This window comes from Dicentrarchus labrax, unplaced genomic scaffold, assembly GCF_905237075.1.
Source record: "Dicentrarchus labrax unplaced genomic scaffold, dlabrax2021, whole genome shotgun sequence".
In the NCBI taxonomy this organism is placed as follows: domain Eukaryota; kingdom Metazoa; phylum Chordata; class Actinopteri; family Moronidae; genus Dicentrarchus; species Dicentrarchus labrax.
In genome coordinates, this window is record NW_026136702.1 from 21557584 (window position 1) to 21580939 (window position 23356).

At 38.9% G+C, this 23356-nt stretch overlaps 1 protein-coding gene across 4 annotated transcripts in view; it reads left to right on the forward strand.

The window, feature by feature from the left end:
* Positions 1-23356, forward strand: part of atrnl1a (attractin-like 1a) — a 264424-nt gene that overhangs the window by 38173 nt on the left and 202895 nt on the right. For all 4 annotated transcript variants that reach the window (XM_051380119.1, XM_051380103.1, XM_051380110.1 and 1 more), the window contains 6 exons: positions 1484-1692; positions 4155-4329; positions 5042-5129; positions 8120-8366; positions 12154-12337; positions 15315-15469. In XM_051380119.1, the coding sequence (XP_051236079.1) occupies positions 1484-1692; positions 4155-4329; positions 5042-5129; positions 8120-8366; positions 12154-12337; positions 15315-15469 (1058 nt within the window). The remainder of the gene's footprint in view (positions 1-1483; positions 1693-4154; positions 4330-5041; positions 5130-8119; positions 8367-12153; positions 12338-15314; positions 15470-23356) is intronic.

Sequence of the window (23356 nt, forward strand, 5' to 3'; positions counted from 1 at the left end):
TAGATATACTCTGAGTATCATCTGAGTCACATAACAAAACAATTTTAATCTTAACCAGGGGTTTGGAACTGTTTCAGGTGCCCTTTTTTTTTTTTTTCCCACCACTGTGTACAGCACAAACACAGATTCCTACAGCACGTCATAATGCTGTGTTGACCATGTCACCGCCTCTTACTCACAGCCACAAACCTGGCTGCTTTGTGCCAGTAGTGATGGCCTTGATGGAAAATGAAATGATATGTGGTAGGTTGAACACATGGGTGGAGTGAGGACAGTTACTGTACAGTCACACAGGCTCTAGGCTCTCAGCACGCGCGCGCACACACACACACACACACACAGGGGGATATAAGGGTTGTCATGACGACCCTCTTGTCATAACAGCAAGCCAGCTTTTTGTATTAACAGAAATATGATTTTCAGCCTCTCCTTCCCCCCCCCATCATTCTATCTATCTCTTTCAGCATGTGTATTTATCTGACACCAGCGTGGAATGTTTGCAGTATCACTATATCAATGCTTTTTAATCAAAGTCTGGTTTTCAGTGTATCAATTCACTCTTTAGGCTCCTATTATTCATATCTAATGGGCTCTCATTTTCAGTCGTCTTTGTGTCTTTTTCTTTGTCCTTCTAGCTGCATCTCAAATTTCTCTCTTTTAATCTATATCTGTCTTGTTCAATCTCTCCCCTATGTCCCATGGTTCCTTGTTACGTCACATTCAATTGACAGATGCTTTTGTCCAAAGCCACTTACATTGAGTGCATTCAAACTCAGAAGGAACAAGAGGTAGATGTTGTTTCCCTCCCAAACTTATGTTCAGTGCTACAGTACAACAACTTTTTATGCTCTTCTTGTTCTGAGATTCAGCCTTTACTACAGTTTATTGATTAAGTAAAATTCTACAATGGGTATTGTGAAAGCTAATTTACCTTTACATAATGCTGCTAGATGTTCCATTTTCAACAGTCTAACAGTGTCTGTCTGTGTGTGTCTCTGCCTCATGATGCTGGGCAGGTAGTGCGCAGTGAGTTTATTACAGCTTGTTTGCTGAAAGCAGCTACCTGCTGTGTCTGGAAATGAGTGTTGATGAGAGTGCTGCTGAGACTGAAAATGAATGTGCTCTAAAACCAAAACTATGAGCTAAAAGAGGCTAATACACTCCTTAGAGCTGCAGAGTGTGTGATAATGTTTGGGTTCAGGTCTACAACTCCTTTCATATTAACTATAGTCACTTAATCCAGTATTAAAATTAATCTTTTTGCCTTCTTTCACTAAAATGTTACTATATACAAATGTTACTATAAACAAGAGAAATTGGTTGCCTGAACTACTTTTTCATGAGGCATCCACAGTATCTCAAAGCTTTGGGGTTATTTAAAGTAATGTCTGACAAGTCACAATCAAGTATTCTCTCTGTGCCTATGGTGCTGTATAACCTTGAAGAAGTTCCTTGACGTCCTGCTTAACTGTGTCTCCCTCAGGATAAACTCTTGTCCCAACAACTGTTCGGGCCACGGCAGATGCAGCACTGCCAACTCTGTCTCAGGTCGTGTGTACTGCGAGTGTGAGGAGTACTGGAAAGGAGAAGCCTGCAACATCCCGTACTGCAGGGATAACTGTGGCAGCCCGGATCACGGCTACTGTGACCTGACTGGAGAAAAGCTGTGTGTCTGCAACGACAGCTGGCAAGGTAAAAGAGCAGGACAAACTGGACAGGAAAGGGGGAACAGCATTTTTTATCAGAGAATACATATATGTATGAACTGAGCAGTTCAGCCAGAATGGTGAGATGTGGCTTTTTGGCCTTGAACGGTTGGGCTTTGTAGAGAAAACATTCCAGAAGGACAGAGGATGAAGATGATTGTGAGAATTTAAGGACAGGAAAGAACTAGAAATGTGTCTATATCTGAACTACCTCATTTCTTTCTTTATATGTAATGTGTTAATTATCCTTAAACACTGATTGACTAATTGTCAAAATGGGGCAAAAGGTTGTTAAATATATATATATATATATATATATATATATATTTTTTTTTTTTAATGTTCCGGTTATATATAACTTTTGTTCCAGAAGTATTCAATAACTATATATCATGTAGTAAGGATGAGCTTCACATTGAAATATAGCCACTGAAATGCTGTTAAACCAATGGTTATGTGTAAATATAGAATACATTTCAACATAATTTAGTCCAGTTTTATTGTGTTTTTTTTATTTTTTGACCTGAAAATCATATCACCCAATCAGTGCTTACTGGGATGTTATGAGCAACATTTTAACCACATGTCCACATGTCATTGTTGCACCTTTTTATATAATTACTGTGTAATTGCTACAAATCAGGCAAATGCCAGTTTTACTTATTCTACATTTCCCATGATGCCTGTAATGAAGAGGATCTTTTTGATGTTTCTCTTGTGTTCATTATTAACGTGAAAGTGAACAAATAGGAAAGGAGGAGATACAAAAACACAACAGTAGCGGTTTTCCTGTTCATGCCCAGCATAATGTTGCTTGATTCAATATTATTGTGTATCATAAAACAATAGATGTGTTATCCAGGGAAATCTTGCCTAGTGGTGCATAATATATGTGGCTTTATTAGTTTTCTTTTTATGTTTTAATATAAAGTACATTGAATGACTTGAAGATGCTGCCAGTTTCCTCAGGTGTCTCATTCGTTGAAGGCAATTATACTGATATCCTAATATAAATGTGGTAGTTGTACATGAAGAATCTTCAGATAGTATTAAAACTGCATTTTTATATTCGTGTGAAGCATCAATTTGAGACTCGGTGTCAAACACACAAGTTAATATTAGTATTATATCATATATCAAGTTGTGTGCAATCTCATTAATAGAACACTTAATGTTTAATTATCCTCTGCCTGGTACACCTGGCAAGCTGAGTCTACCATCAGAACATTTCAGAACCAATGTTATCTTTTATGATAACAATAATGGAACTTTGAATCTAACCCCAGCAGACCTTCCAGGCCTGTGAAGTTAGATTACTGGTGAAGCGCTGCCCCCTCTTGGATTAATGGTGTACACACTAGGTTGATGGGAGTGAAGCCACTGTCTACTCTGGAAATTTTTATTCATGTATTATAGCGTACTTTATCTTCAGACATACATGTAAATCTGAAAACTCTGGTGACACGTTGGAGTTTGAAGACATTTGGACATTTGTAAATAAATAGCAACTCACAATCGTCCTAAAAGACTGCTCCTAGATGATTCCTGCACTTCAACTCTTTAGTTTCATCGATGAAAAAACTGTTTTTATTGTTAATGTATTATTATTGTATGGCATATATTTTCCTAGCACAAGCTAGATCTGTCATTTTTGTTGCAGGTCATTTATCAGTTGTGTTTCTATTCTTTTTAAACAATAAATGTCACCTGTTTTTATTTGTTTGATTTCATGCAAGAACCTGATTTTCACAAAGAAAATATATAATAATATAGATAGTAACACTATTACTACATGGAGTTAAGATTTGAACGAGACTAAAGGTCAAAAGATATGTGTTCCAGTAGGGTAATGAGTCAGGTGGAGACGCACACAGCCTCAGAGCAGCCATCAACCACACAAACAGTGGGGGTTGTGATGACCCCTGTTGTGTCATCTTGTGGGCTGTGTGATTCACTTGTGTCTCTGATCACTATGTAGGTGATTGTTAGGATAACCTGGAACACTTGAGGGCCCCAGTGTATTTTAAGTCTCTCCCTTCATTCAAGAACACTTGCACCACTCACATCCACACCCTACACCTTAATAATCCTTAATTGTCACTTTAATTTACTTATTTAGTTTGATAAAAAAAAATGTGTTAACATATATCGCGGTGTGTCCAAAGTGCTGGATGATGACAGGGTCAGATCTGTGGGGCCTGTTTTGATACTGATTCTACATACAGTGACACCAAACTCCAAATACCAAATAAAAACAAATTTGAGGGCATGAAGAGAAAACTCAATTATCTTCCTCTTGCTGACTAAAAGATAAGTAATATTAAACATGTTTCAAACTTCACTCATCATGCTTTTTTTCTCTCTTGATGGCTGTGGTTTTCAACCATGTTTACAGCTATTTAAGATACTATTTAAATAAAATGTCTTTTCTTTCTCTCCATGTCTCAGGTCCTGACTGTTCTCTGTCCGTTCCCTCGACTGAGGCCTTCTGGGTGCTGCCAAGTGTCAAACCGTCAGCTCAGTCTCTCGGTCGGGCGTCCCATCAGGCTCTGGTGCACTCTGGGCTGATGTGGGTGGTGGGAGGCTACTCTTTCAACTACACCAACTACCACATGGTCCTCAAGTAAGCAGTATCAGTCTGACTCAGCAACGTTCTGTCAGTGGAAAACTGATCTAAAGGGTAGACTTCAAAACTCAAAGCATCATTATGAGATTGTTTACCAATTAAGTGTTCCCTTATTCCCTTATGTTGGGAAAATTCTCCTACTTATTAAGATGAATACACTATTTAAAACCCCTCCTGGATTAGCTGGAAAATGCATTGTCACACAGCCAAAAACAGGGCTTGATTTTCTGAGCTCATGGAATGTTGAATATCAAGAGTTATGTGAATCTCACAGGACAGACATACACACACACATATGATGATCTTACAGAATATGATGGATTGCTGAAGATGAAACTGCCCCACAGTATATCAATTGGTAAAAATTAGCTCAACCATAAACATCTAAAGCAGTAATGCATCGGTAATATTAATACAAAAACATATTGATGGGTGAAAACTAGAGGGTTGTTGTTGTTTTGGGCAAAATATTTTACTGATATGATCACTGATGATCTCTTTCCATGAGTAAAAGAGGACAAAGTATGGTCATGTTTTGTTTTGGCTATTCTTTAAAGATAGTCAAACACTGACAGGGACCATTTTACTGCACAATGACTTTTGATACTTTTACCAAAGGAAAAGATCTGAATACTTCTTCCACGTTCTACACAAAGTGAACTACGAATGTATACATCTCCCTTTTTCTTTGATTTATTTCTCTCTCCAGCTACAACCTAGAGACCAGTACGTGGGATGTGGTGCCTGTCAGCAGTGGCCCCCTCTACAGATACGGTCACTCTTTGGCTCTGTACCAGGTAATACAGCTGTGTTTGCTGACACTAAAGAGAAAAGTTGTCTGAGGAATGCAGTAAAATATGAAAATAAGGTACTGTACAGATGCAGATTCTTTGCAGTTTGCACTTTATGCCTCCATACTCATACACAATTGTGCAAATGTAAACAGACCACATTCAAGACAATTAAGATGCAAATATATTCTACATTTACTTGCTGCTGAAGTGAACAGTTCAGTCTATACAACACCTGTAGCCAATTAAAACATCAGTCCACGGCTGTAAGTTCTGATGGCTTTTGGTTACTGAAAATACAATTATATTGTAGCTTACTTGTAGTGAACAATAAAAAATTATTTTAGCCCAAGCATAGTTTTGGAATAGACTTCAGTGTTATTATAAAGCAGAACATCATGTATTAAATTATGCGTGTTTTGTGCTCAGTTTTAACCAATACTTTAAGACCTGAAAGATAAACCCGTTTTTAGTCTACTCCATGTACAAACTGGTGGATTAAACTGCTCATTGGTCGAGTTTTATTGTTGTTGATAATTGATTAATCTTTTGACTAAATTATCAAATAAAAACAACCTTTTCTAGTTACATCTTCTCAAATGAAAGAATTGTCGTCTTTTCTTTCTTTTCTGTTTCCAACTGAATATAAATGTAAACTGAATATCTTTTGACTGTTGGTTGGAAAACAATACGCTATTTGAAGATACAGTCTACTTGATATCATATGATACGGGCCATTTTAGGCTGATTAATAATTAATTCAAAATATAATTTACAAACGACTCAAAAAGCAGTAACTGTTGGCTCTTTGAAACATGTTTATGCAGTCATTGGAAGTCATTTCACGAGACGGATAAGAAAATGTTACACTTTTGGGGAGACTAGCCCATTATTCACCTTGCTGCTGAAGAAATAAGAACATCAGAACCATCCATGTGTCCTGTATAGATCACTCACTTCACAGTTGGGAGCATCAAATGATGTGTCACTGTCCAAATACCGGGACACATGCTTATTTTGTGTGAAAGAGGTCATTTAATAGTGAAAGGCGGAGGGAGAATGAAGACAAATGTCTCTGTTCTGCTCTGATGAAGGTGAGATTTGATCTGGAGGATGCCTGAAGAAGATTTGTAGGGAGCACAATTTGTGCTGTACTTAAGTTCTAACTTCATACCTTCCCTGTCCCGGACAAGCCCCCATTATGTTACAGCTGGCTCAAAGTCACAACACATTAAGGGACACCATACTAGGTACAATGCAAAGGAATAACATTTATTTACAACAAGACAAAAGAAGGGCAACACAAACAAAGACTGGGATCTTGTGCCAGGGAGTTGAGAGAGTGAGGGCGGAGAAAGGATCTACTTATATAGGCTGCACCCACAGCTTCATGCAGGTGCTCTCAATCATCCCTCAGGAAACTGCACCCTGAACACAGAGACATAACAGACACACATGCAAAGGGATAGCAAAAGTATACAATGACACGTAACAGGTCGAAAGGAATTATTTCATTTCATCTATGTAGTTTGTCGCCTTCTCAGCAGACACTAACAGGGATCATTTTTACAATAAACAATACACAGGATGTTTGCCATATCAACTATTAATATCACAGTTGAGTTCACAGGTTATTGCACCGCCAAGTGTCTCACCTCAATAATGGGTGTAAAAGAGAGTTTATGGCATTATTTGAACCATCTCAATCATGCAAATACACCGATCAGCCATAGCATTATGACCACCTCTTCTTTTGCACAAACCAAGAACTCCTCTACATTTAGCCTCAGAAGCCAAATTCTCCAATACCATACAAATGAACAGCAGGTTATCTTTTGGCACACTAGAAGCAGCATGCAAGCGCAACACAAAGAAACATATCTTCACATTCCATGTATATGTGCCTGCGCAACAACTCTAGCGCTTGTTCACACCGTCTTCATCCTGCGTGGTGGAAGGTCTTGATTTTTATTTCAGCGTCCATGTTAACAGTATTAGTGGTCTCTCTCTCTCTCGCTCTGCTCTGCAGCTGACATGCTCTTGGTGTGAACACATGACCAGACAGCCTATGTGAACGGGGTGTTAGATGAAACTGATAATATTTTATATATCGGGACTATGTTCAAGGACCAGGGTGTTAGATTTAGTGGCCTCTAGTGGTGTAGTTGCAGATTGCAAATCACTTGCATTATATATATATTACAGTGGCTGCAAAAAAAATGAATGCCCCTGTCTACAGCCACTGTTTGGTTTGTCCATGCAAGGCTACTGTTGAAACATTGCAGCTTAACATGGCGGCATCCACTGAAAGCAACCCATGGCATCTGTAGATAAAAAAAGCTCAGTCTAAGGTAATGAAAACACAACAATTCTTATTGTAAGATGATTATACAATATTGAAAACATAAATAATAATTAAAATTATATTTCATTTCTGCCAATAGAGCTTCCTAAACGTTACACACTGGACCTTTTTAATGGTTATATATACAAAATTCCCTGCTACTATATGTCACACTAGAACACAACATCTCAGACCAAAACAATTGGATGCCTCTTGGGCCTGCAGTGGGAAGTGCCTGACAAAGATTACTGAAAGAATCCCTACAGAGATAGACTGTTTGCTGGACCAGAAATTGCTATAGCTCACCACCAGACTCAAAAGAACAAAAACAGTCATTTTAACTTGCATTTCATTGTAACAACATGTAAGAAGTGGACAGAAACACTCTGGTTTGGTCAAAATGAATCCATTCTCAGAGGTAGATGAGAAAAACAGCAGTTTTGCTTTGTGCACACATCACAGACAGGCTGCGATAGCAACACAGGGTAAGGGAGTATGATTTATTCTCTGCTCAGGACACAATGACTATAGGCTATATCTTTACACAGCCAATATTTGTTTGCTGCTATATTAATGTTGTAAATCTCATGTAAATAATTTTGAAGCCTTACATTAAAAAGTATCACCTCTCTCTGTCTTTTCTCTCATATAGGATGACATCTACATGTTTGGTGGGAAGCTGGAGGCAAAATCGGCCAATGTGACGGACGAGATGTGGGTGTTCAACATCCCCAGAAGGACCTGGTCACCACGGAAACCAGCCCCACTTCCTCCTTACACCCTGGAGGGGCACACAGCCCACGTGGTGGAGCTGGCTGACGGCGAGCCAGTGATGCTGATCTTCTTCGGCTACTCACCAATCTACAGCTACATCAACAAAGTTCAGGAGTACAACATCAGTAAGTGCACCTGCTGACTCTGCTCTGATTGATTTTGTTTTTCTTTGGTGATTGTTTAATTGCTTTTTATTGATGAAAGTCAAACACAGGGATTTGTCAAGTGGTTGACATTTTCCTCAGGCCATGGTCAATCTTCACACAGGTCTTTGGATTTTATTACAGACTTGTTGGGTTGTAGTTGTTTTTAATTTTTTTCTTTTTTTTTTTCTTGTGTATTTAGACACTGCTTTTGTTGGAATGACTTCATTTGACTTGTTTTCAGTCAGTTTTGATAAGTCATATATATATATATATATATAACTACAGTATAAAAAAACCTGGCTGCTGAAAGATATATTCACAAATGCAAATCCTCAAATATGTTTTTTGCACAACCCATAGTTATTCAGTTTACTGTGATAGAGGACAACAAAAACCTGAAAATATTTACATTTGAAAAGCTGAAATCAGAATTATTTCTTAAAAGAACTTAAAATGATTCATTGATTATTAAAATAGTTGGTAAATTTATTTAATAGCTGACAACTCTAAATCCAACTAGTTGCATATACCAACCTGTCCAAAAACTGCCAACCAGAATTCCAGAGCTTCCTATTATTTCTACTTTGACCAGAGATTTGGACACCCTGGTTCACATACTTTTGGTCTGGGGCTATAAATAAAGATAAATCTTAATGCTACAGCCAACAGCATATTTTAGTCAATTGTGTGCTGTCAACTTAGCAACAGTTTGTGTGGCATTTCCCTGTTTCAACATGGCGGTGCCCTCATGCACTAAACAAGGTCCACAAAAAATTTTTTTTTTCCCAGTTTGGTGTGTAAGAACTTGATTGGCCTGCACAGAGCCATGACCTCAACCCCATCTTACACCTCTTGGATGAACTTCGCCCATTCAGCTCTCTCCGCTCAATGGGAGTGAATCCCAGCAGCCAGGTTCCCAAATCTGGTAGAAAACCAAAAAAAAGAGTGGAGGCTGTTAGAGCAGGAGATTAATGACCATGGTTTGCAAGGGACATGTTCAGCCCCACAGATGAGTGTAGTAGTTGGCTGTCCTTATACTTCTGGCCATTTAATAAGCTTTTGCATTTATTTGATGCTTCCCTGTTTAGCCAGTAGATGGCAGCGTCACACAGTGTTTTTAAACCAGCAGCAGAAATTAGAGTTGGACCTTTGACACATTCTGGAGAGGAAAACACACACATGCACACACATATGCACACACATTTACACACAACACAAACTGAAAGACAAACATGTTTGCAGCCACACAGTGTACACACACACCGCAACACACACCCCAACACACACAGAGAGCGGTCATTAAGAGAAGGTGGCACCCAGGCCGGAGTGTCTGGGAGAAGACAATGATTAATGAATCCACTACATTCCCTCACTCTACTACCTTTCTGTCATTCTGTTTTTCTCTTTTTCTTTCACTTTCCTATCCTTCCTTCTCTTCCATTTTCTACACACTCGTGCTTTTCTTTTCATCTGCCAAACCTCAGTTACTGACCCCCTCTGTCATATCTCCTCCTCTGTCCTCATCATCTCTCGCTCCTCACCTTCCCCCCCTGCTCTCTTTCTCTGACAATGTCACAGTGTAACTCTGCACTGAGCATCATTAGGCTTCAGAGGGAGCGACTAAGAGTCAGTGCAACCTGGAAATGAACAGAAGAAAGTAGAAGCGGAGTGTAAAATATGAGGTAAAAGGATTTAATGACCACTCAGAGAAGCAGGTTCACAGCACTTAGCTGCCAGAGATAAGATAAGAGTTGACCTTCTGCTTTCTTGTCGTCTATTCAGAGTTACCCTTCTTTCTATTGCTGTTTCTCTTGTTTCTTGCTTTTTCAGTTCTGTCTCTCTGGGCTTTTGTTCTGCTGTCTGTCACTGACTCTCTTTTTCTAGCTTTTTCTCTTTCATTCCTCTATTCATTGCAATTCAATGAAGCTTCCTTAGCATGATGTATTCATGCAAAAAATATGTCACCAAAGCATTGCAGCAAGACCATTACATGATTTTTGAGGCCAATACAGATAGTGATATTGAGATATATCATCCAACAAACATTTTATTTTAGTCTTTTCCATAAGAATGTTTTGAATTTGGTTATCAAAGAATTGCGACCAAGATATATACTGACTAGGACATTCTACAGTTGAAAAATAAACTTAAGTGCTTCCTGTTAAACTATGTAATGGAGACACTGTTTGTAAACATCCTGAAACACATTTTTTCTGTATTGCTTTTTTGTACTGCAAATTTGTTACTTATGCCAACATAAGACAAGCCGAAATCTACCAAGAGAAGAAACGCAGCTGAGCAGCTGTTCTATTATATTCTCTTATATTATATGTAGTATATTCTGTTTCAGAAGTTTAGAAGTTTCAGAAGTTGTTTAATGTTTTGGGAATTCTATCGAAAAATGAAGATGATGTGTCACGGTGGGCATGTAATAGTTTTTCTTACTGTTTTCTACGGTGACCCATTTCAACAGCCAATTTGTGATCACCAAGGCTGTGGTTAAATTTACCTAAAATAGCACAGGTCACTGTACTATTGGATTTTAATACAGACAATTGAAACTGTTATTTATTTCATCCATACCTGTATGTTTCTTTCTCTCTCTGTTGGTTAGTACAATATTGGTTTGGTGGAAAGGTTGGCAAAGATGAGAAAAAGGTTGTTTTTTTTTCCCCAAAAGCACCATCAATTGACCATTTATAATAGCCTTATGTTTTTGCTAATAAACAAAGTTCCTTTTTCGTGGCCTCCTTAAGACAAGACAGATCTTTCACATTAGGCCACATCCATTTCTGGCTGATGGGATTGTTAATTTTTTGGAAATATAGCTTTGTCCTACAAATTCATAAGTCATTAAGATTTCCCACAACTAGTTGACAAATTCATTCAAGTGTGGCTTGTTTAGTGTAATGTAAACTGCCATAACTCTTAAACATACAGTAGCAGTCAATTGCATGCTCATTTCATTTTGTTGAGATAGATACCAGATAGCAGATATTAATTCTGAGCGATCCTGTTACATTTATAGGTGGTGCTATACGGCAACATAATACATTGAAATGGCTAGAGCTTGGTGAACTTGCATCTGACTCATGTGGAATTTTTCACAATTCATCATTCTTGTACAAAGGCCTACTGTTGAGTATTCAGAGTTTTATTCTTTATTCTTCAGATGAAATTATAGCCATCATCTGCCAGTGGGTGTATTGAGATGTGGTCTTATGCAGATTAAATTTGAACTAAAAAGGACACATTTAGAGGGTTGTTTGGAGATATTGTCTCTAATGCTTTCTAGTTCATTTTTTCTCTCTCGGCTCTCAGTATTACTCGTGGTCTCGGGGGTTTACCCCAGATGATGGCACCTTTTCTCAGGCTTTTGTAGTTCCTCCTCCTTCTAATCCTTTGTTTGTTGTGTGGTCTTTTTTATTTAATCGGGGGCTGCTCGGATGATGTAATCTCTGCCTGTTTTCTATGCGCCTTGGAGTTAATCTGTATGCATCAAACTGGCCTAATAAAGGGACGCTTTTAAATTCAATAAACTCTAATTTCCTCTGGCCTCTTTTACTGTTTTGCTCACTCTCTCCATCTCCCTTCTTTTCTCTTCACTTGCTCGATCTCACCTCCAGAATTAAAAGTGCTTTGCTTTTTGGCATGAAAATTAAAATGAAAACTTGCCAAAGCATCAAAAACTTTTTAAGTGATCATCTTTGATCTTTCTGCATGAGTGTGCTGTATAAATCAGACCCTTCTCTTCTCTGTGTCTCAGGGTCTAACTCGTGGCAGGTTGTGTCTGCTGGAGGTGCGGTGGTCCAGGGAGGTTACGGCCACAGCAGCGTGTACGATGAGGCCAGTGGCTGCGTGTTTGTCCACGGGGGATACAAGGCACTTAGCAACAACAAATACGGCCTGGTGGACCACATGTACCGATACCACGTCCAAACGCAAACATGGTAAGAGCACAAAATAGTATTACCTATGAATATGCATCTGTATTATCAGCAAACGTCGAGGTGTTAACCAGACACTGATGTCCCGCAGCGATGCTGAAACCTGCCAACACGCAAATTGCATTGACATCCGCAGTCAGACTATATCACCTGCCTGCATCATTGTGTATAAATCGTTTATCTTGTCCCAGATAGCAGGGAGCTGAGCCAATCCCATAATGCACTAGGTCATAGGCAGGCATTCTGGACAGGTTACCAGTCATTCATAAGGCTGATAAACCTATGAGAAAATAACACTGCTGTACTGTAAAAAATATATTCAGGTAACTTTGGTAGATGTCAAACTTGCTGGTTTTTTTTGTTGTTTGTGAGACAAGAAAGACTGTTTGTGTGTTTGTGCATTTACTTCGTACTCTATCCAACTACAGTCTTGAGGTGCAGTTTTGTTTTGTCTCCTCTCTTTTAGAGTCCAGAGGGTAATTTAGCTTTTTTTTTAACTCAAGTACATTTATCTGATGGCGGTTAATGGTCACTCTGCAGATTTTACATCCATCATGAGATCATTAAAATATTACATCCACCCTTTTGCTTTTTAACATTATCTAAATGTAGAAGAGCATGTCCTCTTTTGACTGATCTGGAAGAATTGTATTTTTTATAAAATTATCTTATTCAGTTTCATCTCTTTTTTTTATTAATTATTTTGGCAATTTGTTTAACAGATTCTGATACATTAACACATGTGACAACAATAACCTTCTTAGAGGAACCATTCTTGACTATAGTTACATTTGACACTTATGTAAAAACATTTTTAAATTTATATTTGTGAATGCAGGACTTTCCCTATTTTCTTCTCTTTGATGCAGTGATGCAATTCAAATAAACCTGTAATTATGATAATGAGTTATTATATATTGTATAGTGTAGTGTAATCCAAACTTACAATGATAATTATTAACATGTTACATGGAAAACTTGTCATAGCAGTTCTCACACATATATAGATATTACAAAATTAGTTTTTTGTTTTATAGCCATCATCACTGTTGAGCCTTAGCAAATTAAACAGATGGTCCAAACCTGTATGTAGACACGATGGTGATTTTTATTTTCAAAATGTATGCAAACACTTTTAGAGAAGGAAAATTAGCATACTTGAGTCAGGAAGAAGAGAGCATGGTGAGAATGGAAGGAAGTGACAGGGGTTTGACCTCAGGTGACCTCAGGCAGATGGATGGGTGAAAGAGGACGCTTAGCTCTATCAGTCTCTCCTCTTCTTGTAACGTACATTCACGTGTGCGCTACACACACACACACACACACACACACACACACACACACACACACACACACACACACACACATTAACCAACATATGCTCACATGTATTGTACACACACATACACAGGCAACCTGCAGTCTCTCTGTGGCTCTCACTTTCCAGATGGAATTTCTTGTCGGAGTCAGGTGTCACTTGAGCCAGTGAACTTTTGAAATTCTCAGACCAAAACATTTCAGGGTGTTCCAGCTATTCCATACAGCTCCAGCCTCAATGTAAAGATCACCTCTTCTCTGACAGCAAAAAAACCCCCTGACAAGTCTACCAGTGCAGGATTGAGTCCTGTACATGGCAGCTGCTTATTAGTGGTCCAAAAAGTCATTACATTATGGTTCACTAGGCTTACTTAACATCCATTTCATTTTATTTCACAAAATGAAAACAAAAATGAATGAAATGCAACTGTTTCCTTAAATGTAATGCCATCTCATTCAGGCTTTTAAGACAGTTTTTTTCTAATCATAATGTGTTAATTAACCAAAACAAGAACAAGACAATACAAAAGTTAAAATGATAAAAAAAAGGAGAAAAGCTGCCCTTGTTGTCTTCAATGTCAGTAAAACCAAGTTAACTAATTTCTGTGTATAATAGTTTGGTAAGTTGTCTTCCTCTTCCTTTCTTTGTTTATTTAAACGCAACACTCCCTCCATGTTTACCCATTTTCTTGATAAATTTAGGATAATAAACACTCTGTTACCAATTCATCAGGTACACCTAGCTAAAACTTTTGCAGTTGAATACGACAGCCCTGCAAAAATTACTACCTTTTGTGAAGGTTATATTTAGTTTTTGGAGTGTTTGTGCTTGCATTGCTTTATACTAATAACGTTACACACTAATAGTGTACCCTCATTGATATAACTGGGTGGATGGAAGTTTAGAAACACCCTTTTGTGACCTCAGACGTCTGCAGACCCACAACGATAAAGTGTTTACTTATTAATGTATGGAAACATTTTTTTTAATTTCAGTGGCATAAAGTTCCGAGAATGACTTAAATAATTTTCCAACACAGTAGTGGTCAGTCTTTTTACTTTTGGTTTTAGTTAGACCTCTCACTAAACACAGAGTAATCTAAGGGATGACCAAATTAACAAATTATTCTCTTATCTGGATGGGTTCTTCCTGTGTGTTCATCAGTTACGAGGACTCAGTGTGTTCCTTTTCAGAACTGTCGAACATCAAAGTCTCTGGTGGAAAGTCTGAGTTGCTGCAGTAATTGAAGAAGCCACAGATAGCCACCACAGTTGGTCTCCAATATGTGACCTTTGACCTCAAAGGGGTCACACACAGCAGACTGAGACCTCCTACAACGTCTGTGTTGAGTGTTTCTGTATCCTTGCGTGTGTGTGTGTGTACTGCTCCCATGAAAGAACAGTTGGTATGAAGGGCAGTCACCACAGGCCAGGTCACACACCCAGACAGACGCCATCAATAACATGGCACCATGGACACATGCATGCTCGCAGACATGCACACATATTTGACAAATTAACACTTTCTTAAAATGTCTCAACTTGCAGAGTTGCACTTTTTTTCTCTGACTGTGTGTGTGTGTGTGTGTGTGTGTGTGTGTGTGTGTGTGTGTGTGTGTGTGTGTGTGTGTGTGTGTGTGTGTGTGTGTGTGTGTGTGTTCAGGTTGATCCTCAGGGAGAGTGGTCTGGCACGGTACCTCCACTCTGCGGTGCTGCTGAGCGGCACTGTGCTGGTTTTTGGGGGAAACACTCACAATGACACGTCGCTAAGCAACGGAGCAAAGTGCTTTTCTGCTGACTTCATGGCGTACGATATAGGTAAGAACAAGTCTTAAATAATCACACACATACGCCAAGGAACTGCTGGAACTGTATTATGCAGCAGATGTAACACATATTAGGTAAATGGCCATATGTACTGTAGCTCTATCTACTCAAATTGAAACCTGCTTTTACTTCATAGGTGCAATACCAGGTCAGGATGGCCTCCATGCAAGCTCATTTTAAAAGGCATCATTACATGAGTTGTTATTCATTACTCTTTCTTAGCAGTGACAATTCCGTTTTTTACCAATATTGTTTTTGACCCCAGTTCACCTCGTCAGCCTCCGTTGTTGTTGAAATGTGTCAATGAAAAAAGTTTTCAAAGCTTTCCAAGAAAAAGTGCAATAGAGCAACATCTAACAAACGGATTTCCTCAAAGATTAATCATATTATATTTGATACATAATTCATACATACTATTCTCAATTAATGTACTATCAAACATATTCACCATACTGTGTTTACCATGCTACATACTGTGTTAGCTTGTGATAATAATAATTGAGGGGCATACACACACATCCTGATAAGCCAGTCTTTAACTCATGATGACCGACTGAGAAAAGAGATTTAATTTGTTCTTATTAGTCATTCATAGTGCCTTTCTAGACACAGAAACACACATACATACAAATGTTGAGTTTTAACTGCTGATTGTGAATCAAAATTGTGCAGCAGCAGCATTTGATGTAATGCCCTTAATGATGCATACTGTCTGTAGAGAGGGAAAGAGGAAGCTTACAGTAACAGAGCCAAAAAACAACAACAGAAAATAATCTGAAAGAGCCTGTGAGGAAGAAAACAGGAGTATGTCAGGATACAGAGACTGTGGTATAGGTAAAGAGTATGGATGATTAAGGATCCAATTACAGGCTACCCAGTTGCACCATAGACCAGATGGCACGAGGATGTTTCCACCCCTCGACAGGTACAGAAAAATGGAGCAGTGAAGGGAGCTTTGGGAGAGGAAAAGAGGGATTACATCAACTCTTCACAGGAGAGAAACGACAGGGAGCAAAGAGATTAACACAGTGGAGACAGAAAGGAGGGAAAAAATGAAAGATGGATGTGTATGCATGGAGAAAGCGGCTTTATGGTGTTATGGAGTGTGAAAACATTAAAAAAAGAAAAAAAGATGCCTGTGTTCTTTACAAGAGGACCATGAGGTAGCAGGAGCATGCTGGTGGCTCAGCAGGCAAAGCTGCTTCCATGTCCTTGTAACACTGTAGTGAAGTGGCACAATTAATTGTATCCTGTAACTGTATGTTGAAGTTGCTAATGGTTAGGTGTCCTTTAGTGCCGAAACAATATTTTATTAATCCGTAAGTTGATTGACAGAAATAATCTAAAACATTTATTTCCCATATTGGTTGGGCTGTAGTCTGAATTGTATGCAGTCTGTTTAGCTCTGGGTAGGTTCCTTTTGTATCTGCCACAAGTCTCTGTTGTGTATTTCAATATGTCTTAGTACCCGACAGGATCCAAGTGCACTGTTTTAGCTCTGATCATGTGGCATGTTGTAATAATCATAGGGGAAACCTGTTTTTGGGAGGTGTGTGAGTGAGTGTGAACTGTGGAATGCAGAGAAAAACATGTTTTGCTGCTCTTTTTGATACTGATTGCTAGTTAATGCTGCCACTGTTGGGGTTCTTTCTCTATTATGGTCCTTTTCGGTTGAATACATTGTATTATATTCAGTTCTTTTATGGACCCATTTATGATTAAGGTCTTTTATGATTAAGTCTCCTTTTTAAAATAATTCATTTGGGTAGGTGTCCCAAGATTTTGTTCTCATGAAGACCTCCAGGTCAGACAGAAACCAGCATTATGAAGCATTCTTCAACCAGACAACAAGGTTCCTGCCTGGGTTGTTCTGCACAATCACAGTCCTCTGCCATTGGCTACTGTGCAGCTCAATGAGAACTTAAAGGTCCAGTGTGTAACATTTAGGAGGATCAGTTGGCAGAAATGGAATATAATATTCATAGGTATGTTGTCATTAGTGTATAATCACCTGATGTAACAATTGTTGTTGTTTAATTACATTAAAATGAGCTGTTTTTATCTACAACGCCACAGGTCGCCTCTTGTGGCGGCTGCCATGTCATACCACCATGTTTCTACAGTATCCCCGAACGGACAAACCAAATGCTGTTTATAGATTGGGCCGTTGAAAGGGAGAGGGAAGCCATTGGGTTTGAGCTGCAGTCTGAAACTACAACACTAGATGCCAATAAATCCTACACGCTGGACCTTTAAGGGCCTTGCTCAAGGGTGTCTCAGGAGTGGTTGATTGAGGATGAGACACATACAGTATTTTGTACTGTATTTGTAGGGTATTTCCTTTTCTTATTAGTATGTAGAGTATATAGTATAGTATTTTCCACAATTACTAATCATTATATTTTTTTCCTAGATAGAATTCTTGAGTACTAGTTTGATTATTTTTAAAAGCCAACAGTTCCACAAGTTCACTTTTTTTCTAGAGCTTTCAGTCGTGACAAAGGCTTCATACTTTTTACTTTGATGCACTGGGCTATCCTATGTTAAGTGAGCAAATGTGCTGAAGAAGACCTTGAGACATGGATAAAAGCTGCAGGAAAAGCTGAACCTTGAGTTGAACATTTTATCAAAAAAGTACAATGGTAGTTTTTTCAAACATAATCAAAATTTTGTTTTCTAGTGTTATCATCTAGCCCTTTGTTGGTCCAAATTCCTCTCCCCTCCTCCTCTTTCTTTCATAGTTCTTGTCACTCTCTGCTGTAAACGATGTAATAAAGGGGCAAAATACCAGGGAGGATATTGGTTAGATAAAGCAGTGAATGTGAGGAAGAAGATGAAATAAGAGAGCAGGGCATTGAGGAAGGAGAGCGGGATTATAGAGCGGGAGAGAAATAAAGAGTAAATGAAGGAGGGATTTAGGGAAAGAAAGGAGACGACGTTGGAAGAGAATTACCTAAAGACAATAAAGGTGTGCCAGGATGAAGCAGATAATAAGCTTATGAATAAAAAGCAAAATCCAAGGTAATAAGCAATAAAGCATTTGTTTACAGAGCGTCTCCATCTTGGAGAAGTTGGAGGCAGTGCAGTGTTGAATGCTGTCCTGTTTTTCGCCCCATCAACACTTGCAGTAAATGTGTGTATTTACATGTCCCTCAACTCTGCACAAACACACCCCTTCTCTTTATAAATATCATAATTTATTCATTACAGCTCATATCTGCAGATCTGCACTACTTTATTGTCCAATAGCCACCTCTCTGACTCACTGCAGAGACATGGGAGGGAGGGAGGGTAGTGATGATTAAAAGAGAGAAAAGAGAAAGGAAGCTACAGTGAGAGACGGTGTGTTAAAGACACTGAAGACAAAACTATGGAGCCATTATTGTAGCAAAACTATTTACAGATGTGAGTGGAGAGTTTTGGAACTGAATCTCAGTCAGTGTGTGTCAGAGTCTGTAACTATGTACTGATATTTGTGAATGTTGACAGTGTGTTCAGAATCCACGTGTAATCAGATTTGTAAATGTGTATATAGATCTGAAAATGGCAAATGGCAAAAGTGTAGCAATAGTCCTGAGTTGTAATTGAGGAATAGTCTATTTCCAGCACTTGGAGCACATACTTGTGCTCAGCCATTAATATGTATGTTTGCATTTACAGATTTGTGTACACATTTACAATTCTCAATACATTTGGGAATCTGAATAGAGAGTGGTCGGTATTTTTGTGTCTGTGTTTACGCACGCAGGGATTGAGATACAGTTACACAACTCTCCACTCACATTTGTAAATAGTTTTGTTACAATAAAACAGACTCTGAACTGGAGGTTGTAGGGAGCGGTGCTCCTACATATTTGAAAAAAGATACTTGTGTTAGTTTTGAGTATGAATTTTCTGATCCTGGTACTAGGAATCATTTAACAATAAAGTTTCTCATTGATCTGCCTGCCCATTTTTATGCAGTTAGCCAGGATTTACACGCTAACACAGGTAACTGCAGATCACAGGTTAAATTCAGATGCATAATATATTGAACATGTTATATGGAATCACTCCAGTTTCTGTGGCAGCCATGTTCTCGTTCTTGAGAAAGTTCAGCTGTATGTTGTGTGTCACTGGTTCAGCTCAGTTGCTTTTCTTCCCATGGTTCTGCTAAACAGTCTCATATAACCCAGAGAGGGATTATGCGGAATTAAACTCCTCTACTGGGCCAGTGTTTAACACACTAAGGGGTTATGATGAGCTGAAGAAACAGTTTAAACCTGAGCCAACAGGAGAAATGTCTACCAGCTCCCCTCTCCTTGTTCCTGTTTTCTGTCTTTCATTTAAGACACTCATTAAATGATTTTAGTACGATGTTTTCTTCTAATCCAATATAAATCTATTTATCCTGCACAATTCCCTTTAGGGTATTAAGGTGTCATTCACATAATAGATTTTTTTAGAAATATTTAATCTATGTTGCAGGTAGAAGCAAGTGTGAACAGTGGATTATAAGGCTGACACTCAGGTGGAAAAAATATTCTTGTTATATCTATGAGGGAAATAACTGTAAAGATTCTAAACAACTGTGATTTTCTTTAACAGAGATCCATTTGGTAACAGAAGTAGATTTGCAGTTGTGACAGAAAGAAGTTCTTAACATTTGTTACAGTGGAAACTGCTCACTTCTCTATCAAGTGCTTCTTCAAAAAAAGAAATGACAAATTTTTAAAGTACTTACCACCATACCAGCTGATTATAGCCCTTTCCAGGTAACTTCTTTCAAGGAAATTATTTGGAATTTTAGGAATTTAAGGTAACATTAAAATAAAGGATTATTTCATATTCCTTTTAGTTCATATAATAGTTTCCTAGTAGAATGCAATTTTTTTGCTGTCTGTCCACCTTGTCTACTTCCCTCATGCTTTCTACTCCATATATATCTCCTCCCCTCCCTTTCCTCCCCTCTCCAGGAGATAATCAATTGTTCCACCTGTGGAAGTCACTCTCTCCATCCCTTGTTTCGTCTTCATTTGCTCCTCCGTTCCTCCCTGCCTCCCTCCCAGTGGAGGGGTTTCGAGCACTAATTTGTTTTTGTTTTGCTGCGCTAACCTTGGAGGGGCGACACGCCGTTATTAGCTTCTCCTGCTCTTCTGCTGCCACACATTAGATTCAGGTCGACACGGAAGGCACTTTTCATTTGGATTTAATTCTCCCTCTCCCCCTCCAGCTCTCCCTCCCCCTCTCCCATCCTCCCCTCAACCCTGCCTCCCTCACACTTCTAATTAGATTTGGGGGGAAAATGAACTCTGATTAAAAACGCGGTCCTCTCCAAGTTGACACACCACAGGCCCACTCCCACACTCTGCTGCACGCAAACACACACCTGACACACACACATGGCACAACCTATTGAAAAGCCCAGGGCTTGTTGGAGTTTGTTTGGGAGATGTTGGGAGCTGTGATATATTGGAGGAGCAGAGAGTGGCTGCCGTTCAAACCACCTCCTCCTCCTCCTCCCCCTCCCCCTCCAGCCCTTCTTCATCAAGTCCTCCATTAGTGCAGATCAGATCAAACTGTCAATCAGCCCGGTCCGCCTGCCTGCTTCGATCTGGACTCATGATTTGTCTCTCTGTCCCACCATGCATTATTAACACAGATTTTCTCATATCCTGAGAGGAAATTAAAATGTGTGTGTGTGTGTGTGTGTGTGTGTGTGTCGGCTGATAAGTATCTGTTGAGCCTGCAGTTCTCTGCCGGACTATTTGGCAGCGTCAATCTCCGGGTGGTTGGTTAAGGTGTGTGTGCACAGTATAGCCAGAAGATCAGCTCAAGTCACTGAAGCTCTTTTTTTTAATTAAGCAGTAGAAGTTTAGCTGTGGTTGGAAGTTGGAGGTCAGGTGTGATGGGCTTTTGAAACTTCACCATCCCAACAGAGCTCTTCATCTGATCATTCTTTAACAAACAACTGTTAAAGATAAATCACTGCACAGCTGCAGTATGTGCAAAATTACCATTGCCACTTTCTGCTACAGGTCATCATCCAGTTAACTACAGGATTTCTAACCCTAATGCCACACAGAAGGTTTCCTCTGCATTATGTTCAATGACAACATAACATTTTACATAACAACTCCCATCATATCTGCTTATGAAAACAACATAATGAGATTGCTTAAGAAAAGCAAAGATTAAATGTTGGAATGTGACTCGCTATATAAGCGACTATTCCCTATTCACATTGGCATTGGAATCCAGATCCTCTCAGCTCAACCCTAACCAGCTAAGAATTTTTTATTTTTGTTACATTCTAGACCATCATGTCAGCCCTCATGTTTTTTTTGTAAATTTTCTCTCCCAACACGATTGTTAAAATACTAAATAAATTATCCAGACTGCCAGGAATCCTTTTTTTTTTTTTTTGGCTAAAACAATTTATGTCTAAATATTGAAAAAATACAGAATACATCTGCAAACCTGACCATGTTTGAGTGCAAATTCAGAACATAAAAACCTCCTCAGACCATTAGAAGCCCCCAAATGAAAAATTGTCATAAGTCAAAAGGAAAATTAACGTTTAATTAGTATGATATATTGTGAAAATAAATACTTTTGAAACAAAAACAAAGCAAAATACATTTAAAAATGGCCCAACGGATCAACAGTCCTAGCCTCCACAGTTGGACACTGTTTTCAAGGAAAAGGACACAGTTCCACTGTCTGACTGACTTCCCAGCACTACTGAAGCTCATTTTAGCACTCAAAGTGCCTAGCATCAAAGGTGAAAAATGTGTAAACTTTTAACACCACATGTGCCACATGATTCAGATGGATTACATTTGCTACACAGCAGTGCACACCTGGAGCCCCTGCTGGCGGATGATTACCTAAGCAAAGGTGCCAATTTGATTCAGGGATTTACAGGTTATATCAAAATACAGTTGACAAAACATCGGTGTAGACCTGGAAATAGATTCTGCAGGGGTATCACAGATTCAAATCTCCAGACTGAGTTAAAAATGTCCAATGTTTATTGCAACTGTCTAGCAGGTTGTTTAGCAAGGAGTTTTGCCCTCTTAGTTCATTTATAGAATTTTGTTCCCTGACTTGTGTCTCTCAGGTAGCACTTCTAGGTGTTCTGTACTGCCCCGACACGCTTCACCAATCAAATACAGTGACAATGGTAACGTAATTGTTTATATCCTGTTTATTGTAGTGAAATTCCAAAAGTCCATTTATACGCCATTATCTGTCAGAACGTTGATATGACTGTCTGCACAACTCTGGATTATGAACTGTGGCAAAGGTATTATGTCAATGTTTTTAAAATGATCTATTTCAGCAATATCCCTTCACATGCTACTACTACTACAAAGTTCAGACTGTGACTGGACATGCACTCTGGTCTCCAGCATGAAAGTTAGACACATCTTTCCATCACCCCAACCTAGTTGTTGCATGACACACGTCTCATGTTTTAAGTCCACACATTGGAGGTGTCTTGAGTTGTGCCAACGTGTGAAGGTACACCAGTGTTTCTACTTGGATCGCTGTTCCGATTGGCACATCCCAGCTGCTGTACCTGGACTACTTCATCTCTCTGTATGACGTACCAGGTGGTTGCTACAGGTGTCAGTTGTCAATGCTTCCTGCATTTGTACATTGGTGCTGGACAACAATGATTAAAGGAATCATTTGACATATTGAGAAATTCACTTTCTTTAAGGGAGTGATGAAGATCAGTACCAATCGTGTCTGCACACTAAATTTGAAGCTGGAGCCAGCCTCAGTCAGTTAGCTTTGCATAGCACAAAGACTGGGAGCAGGGGCAAACAGCTACCCAAGCTCTGTCCAAAGTTCAAACTTCCTCTAAATGTTTCTAATTTTGTTTAATAC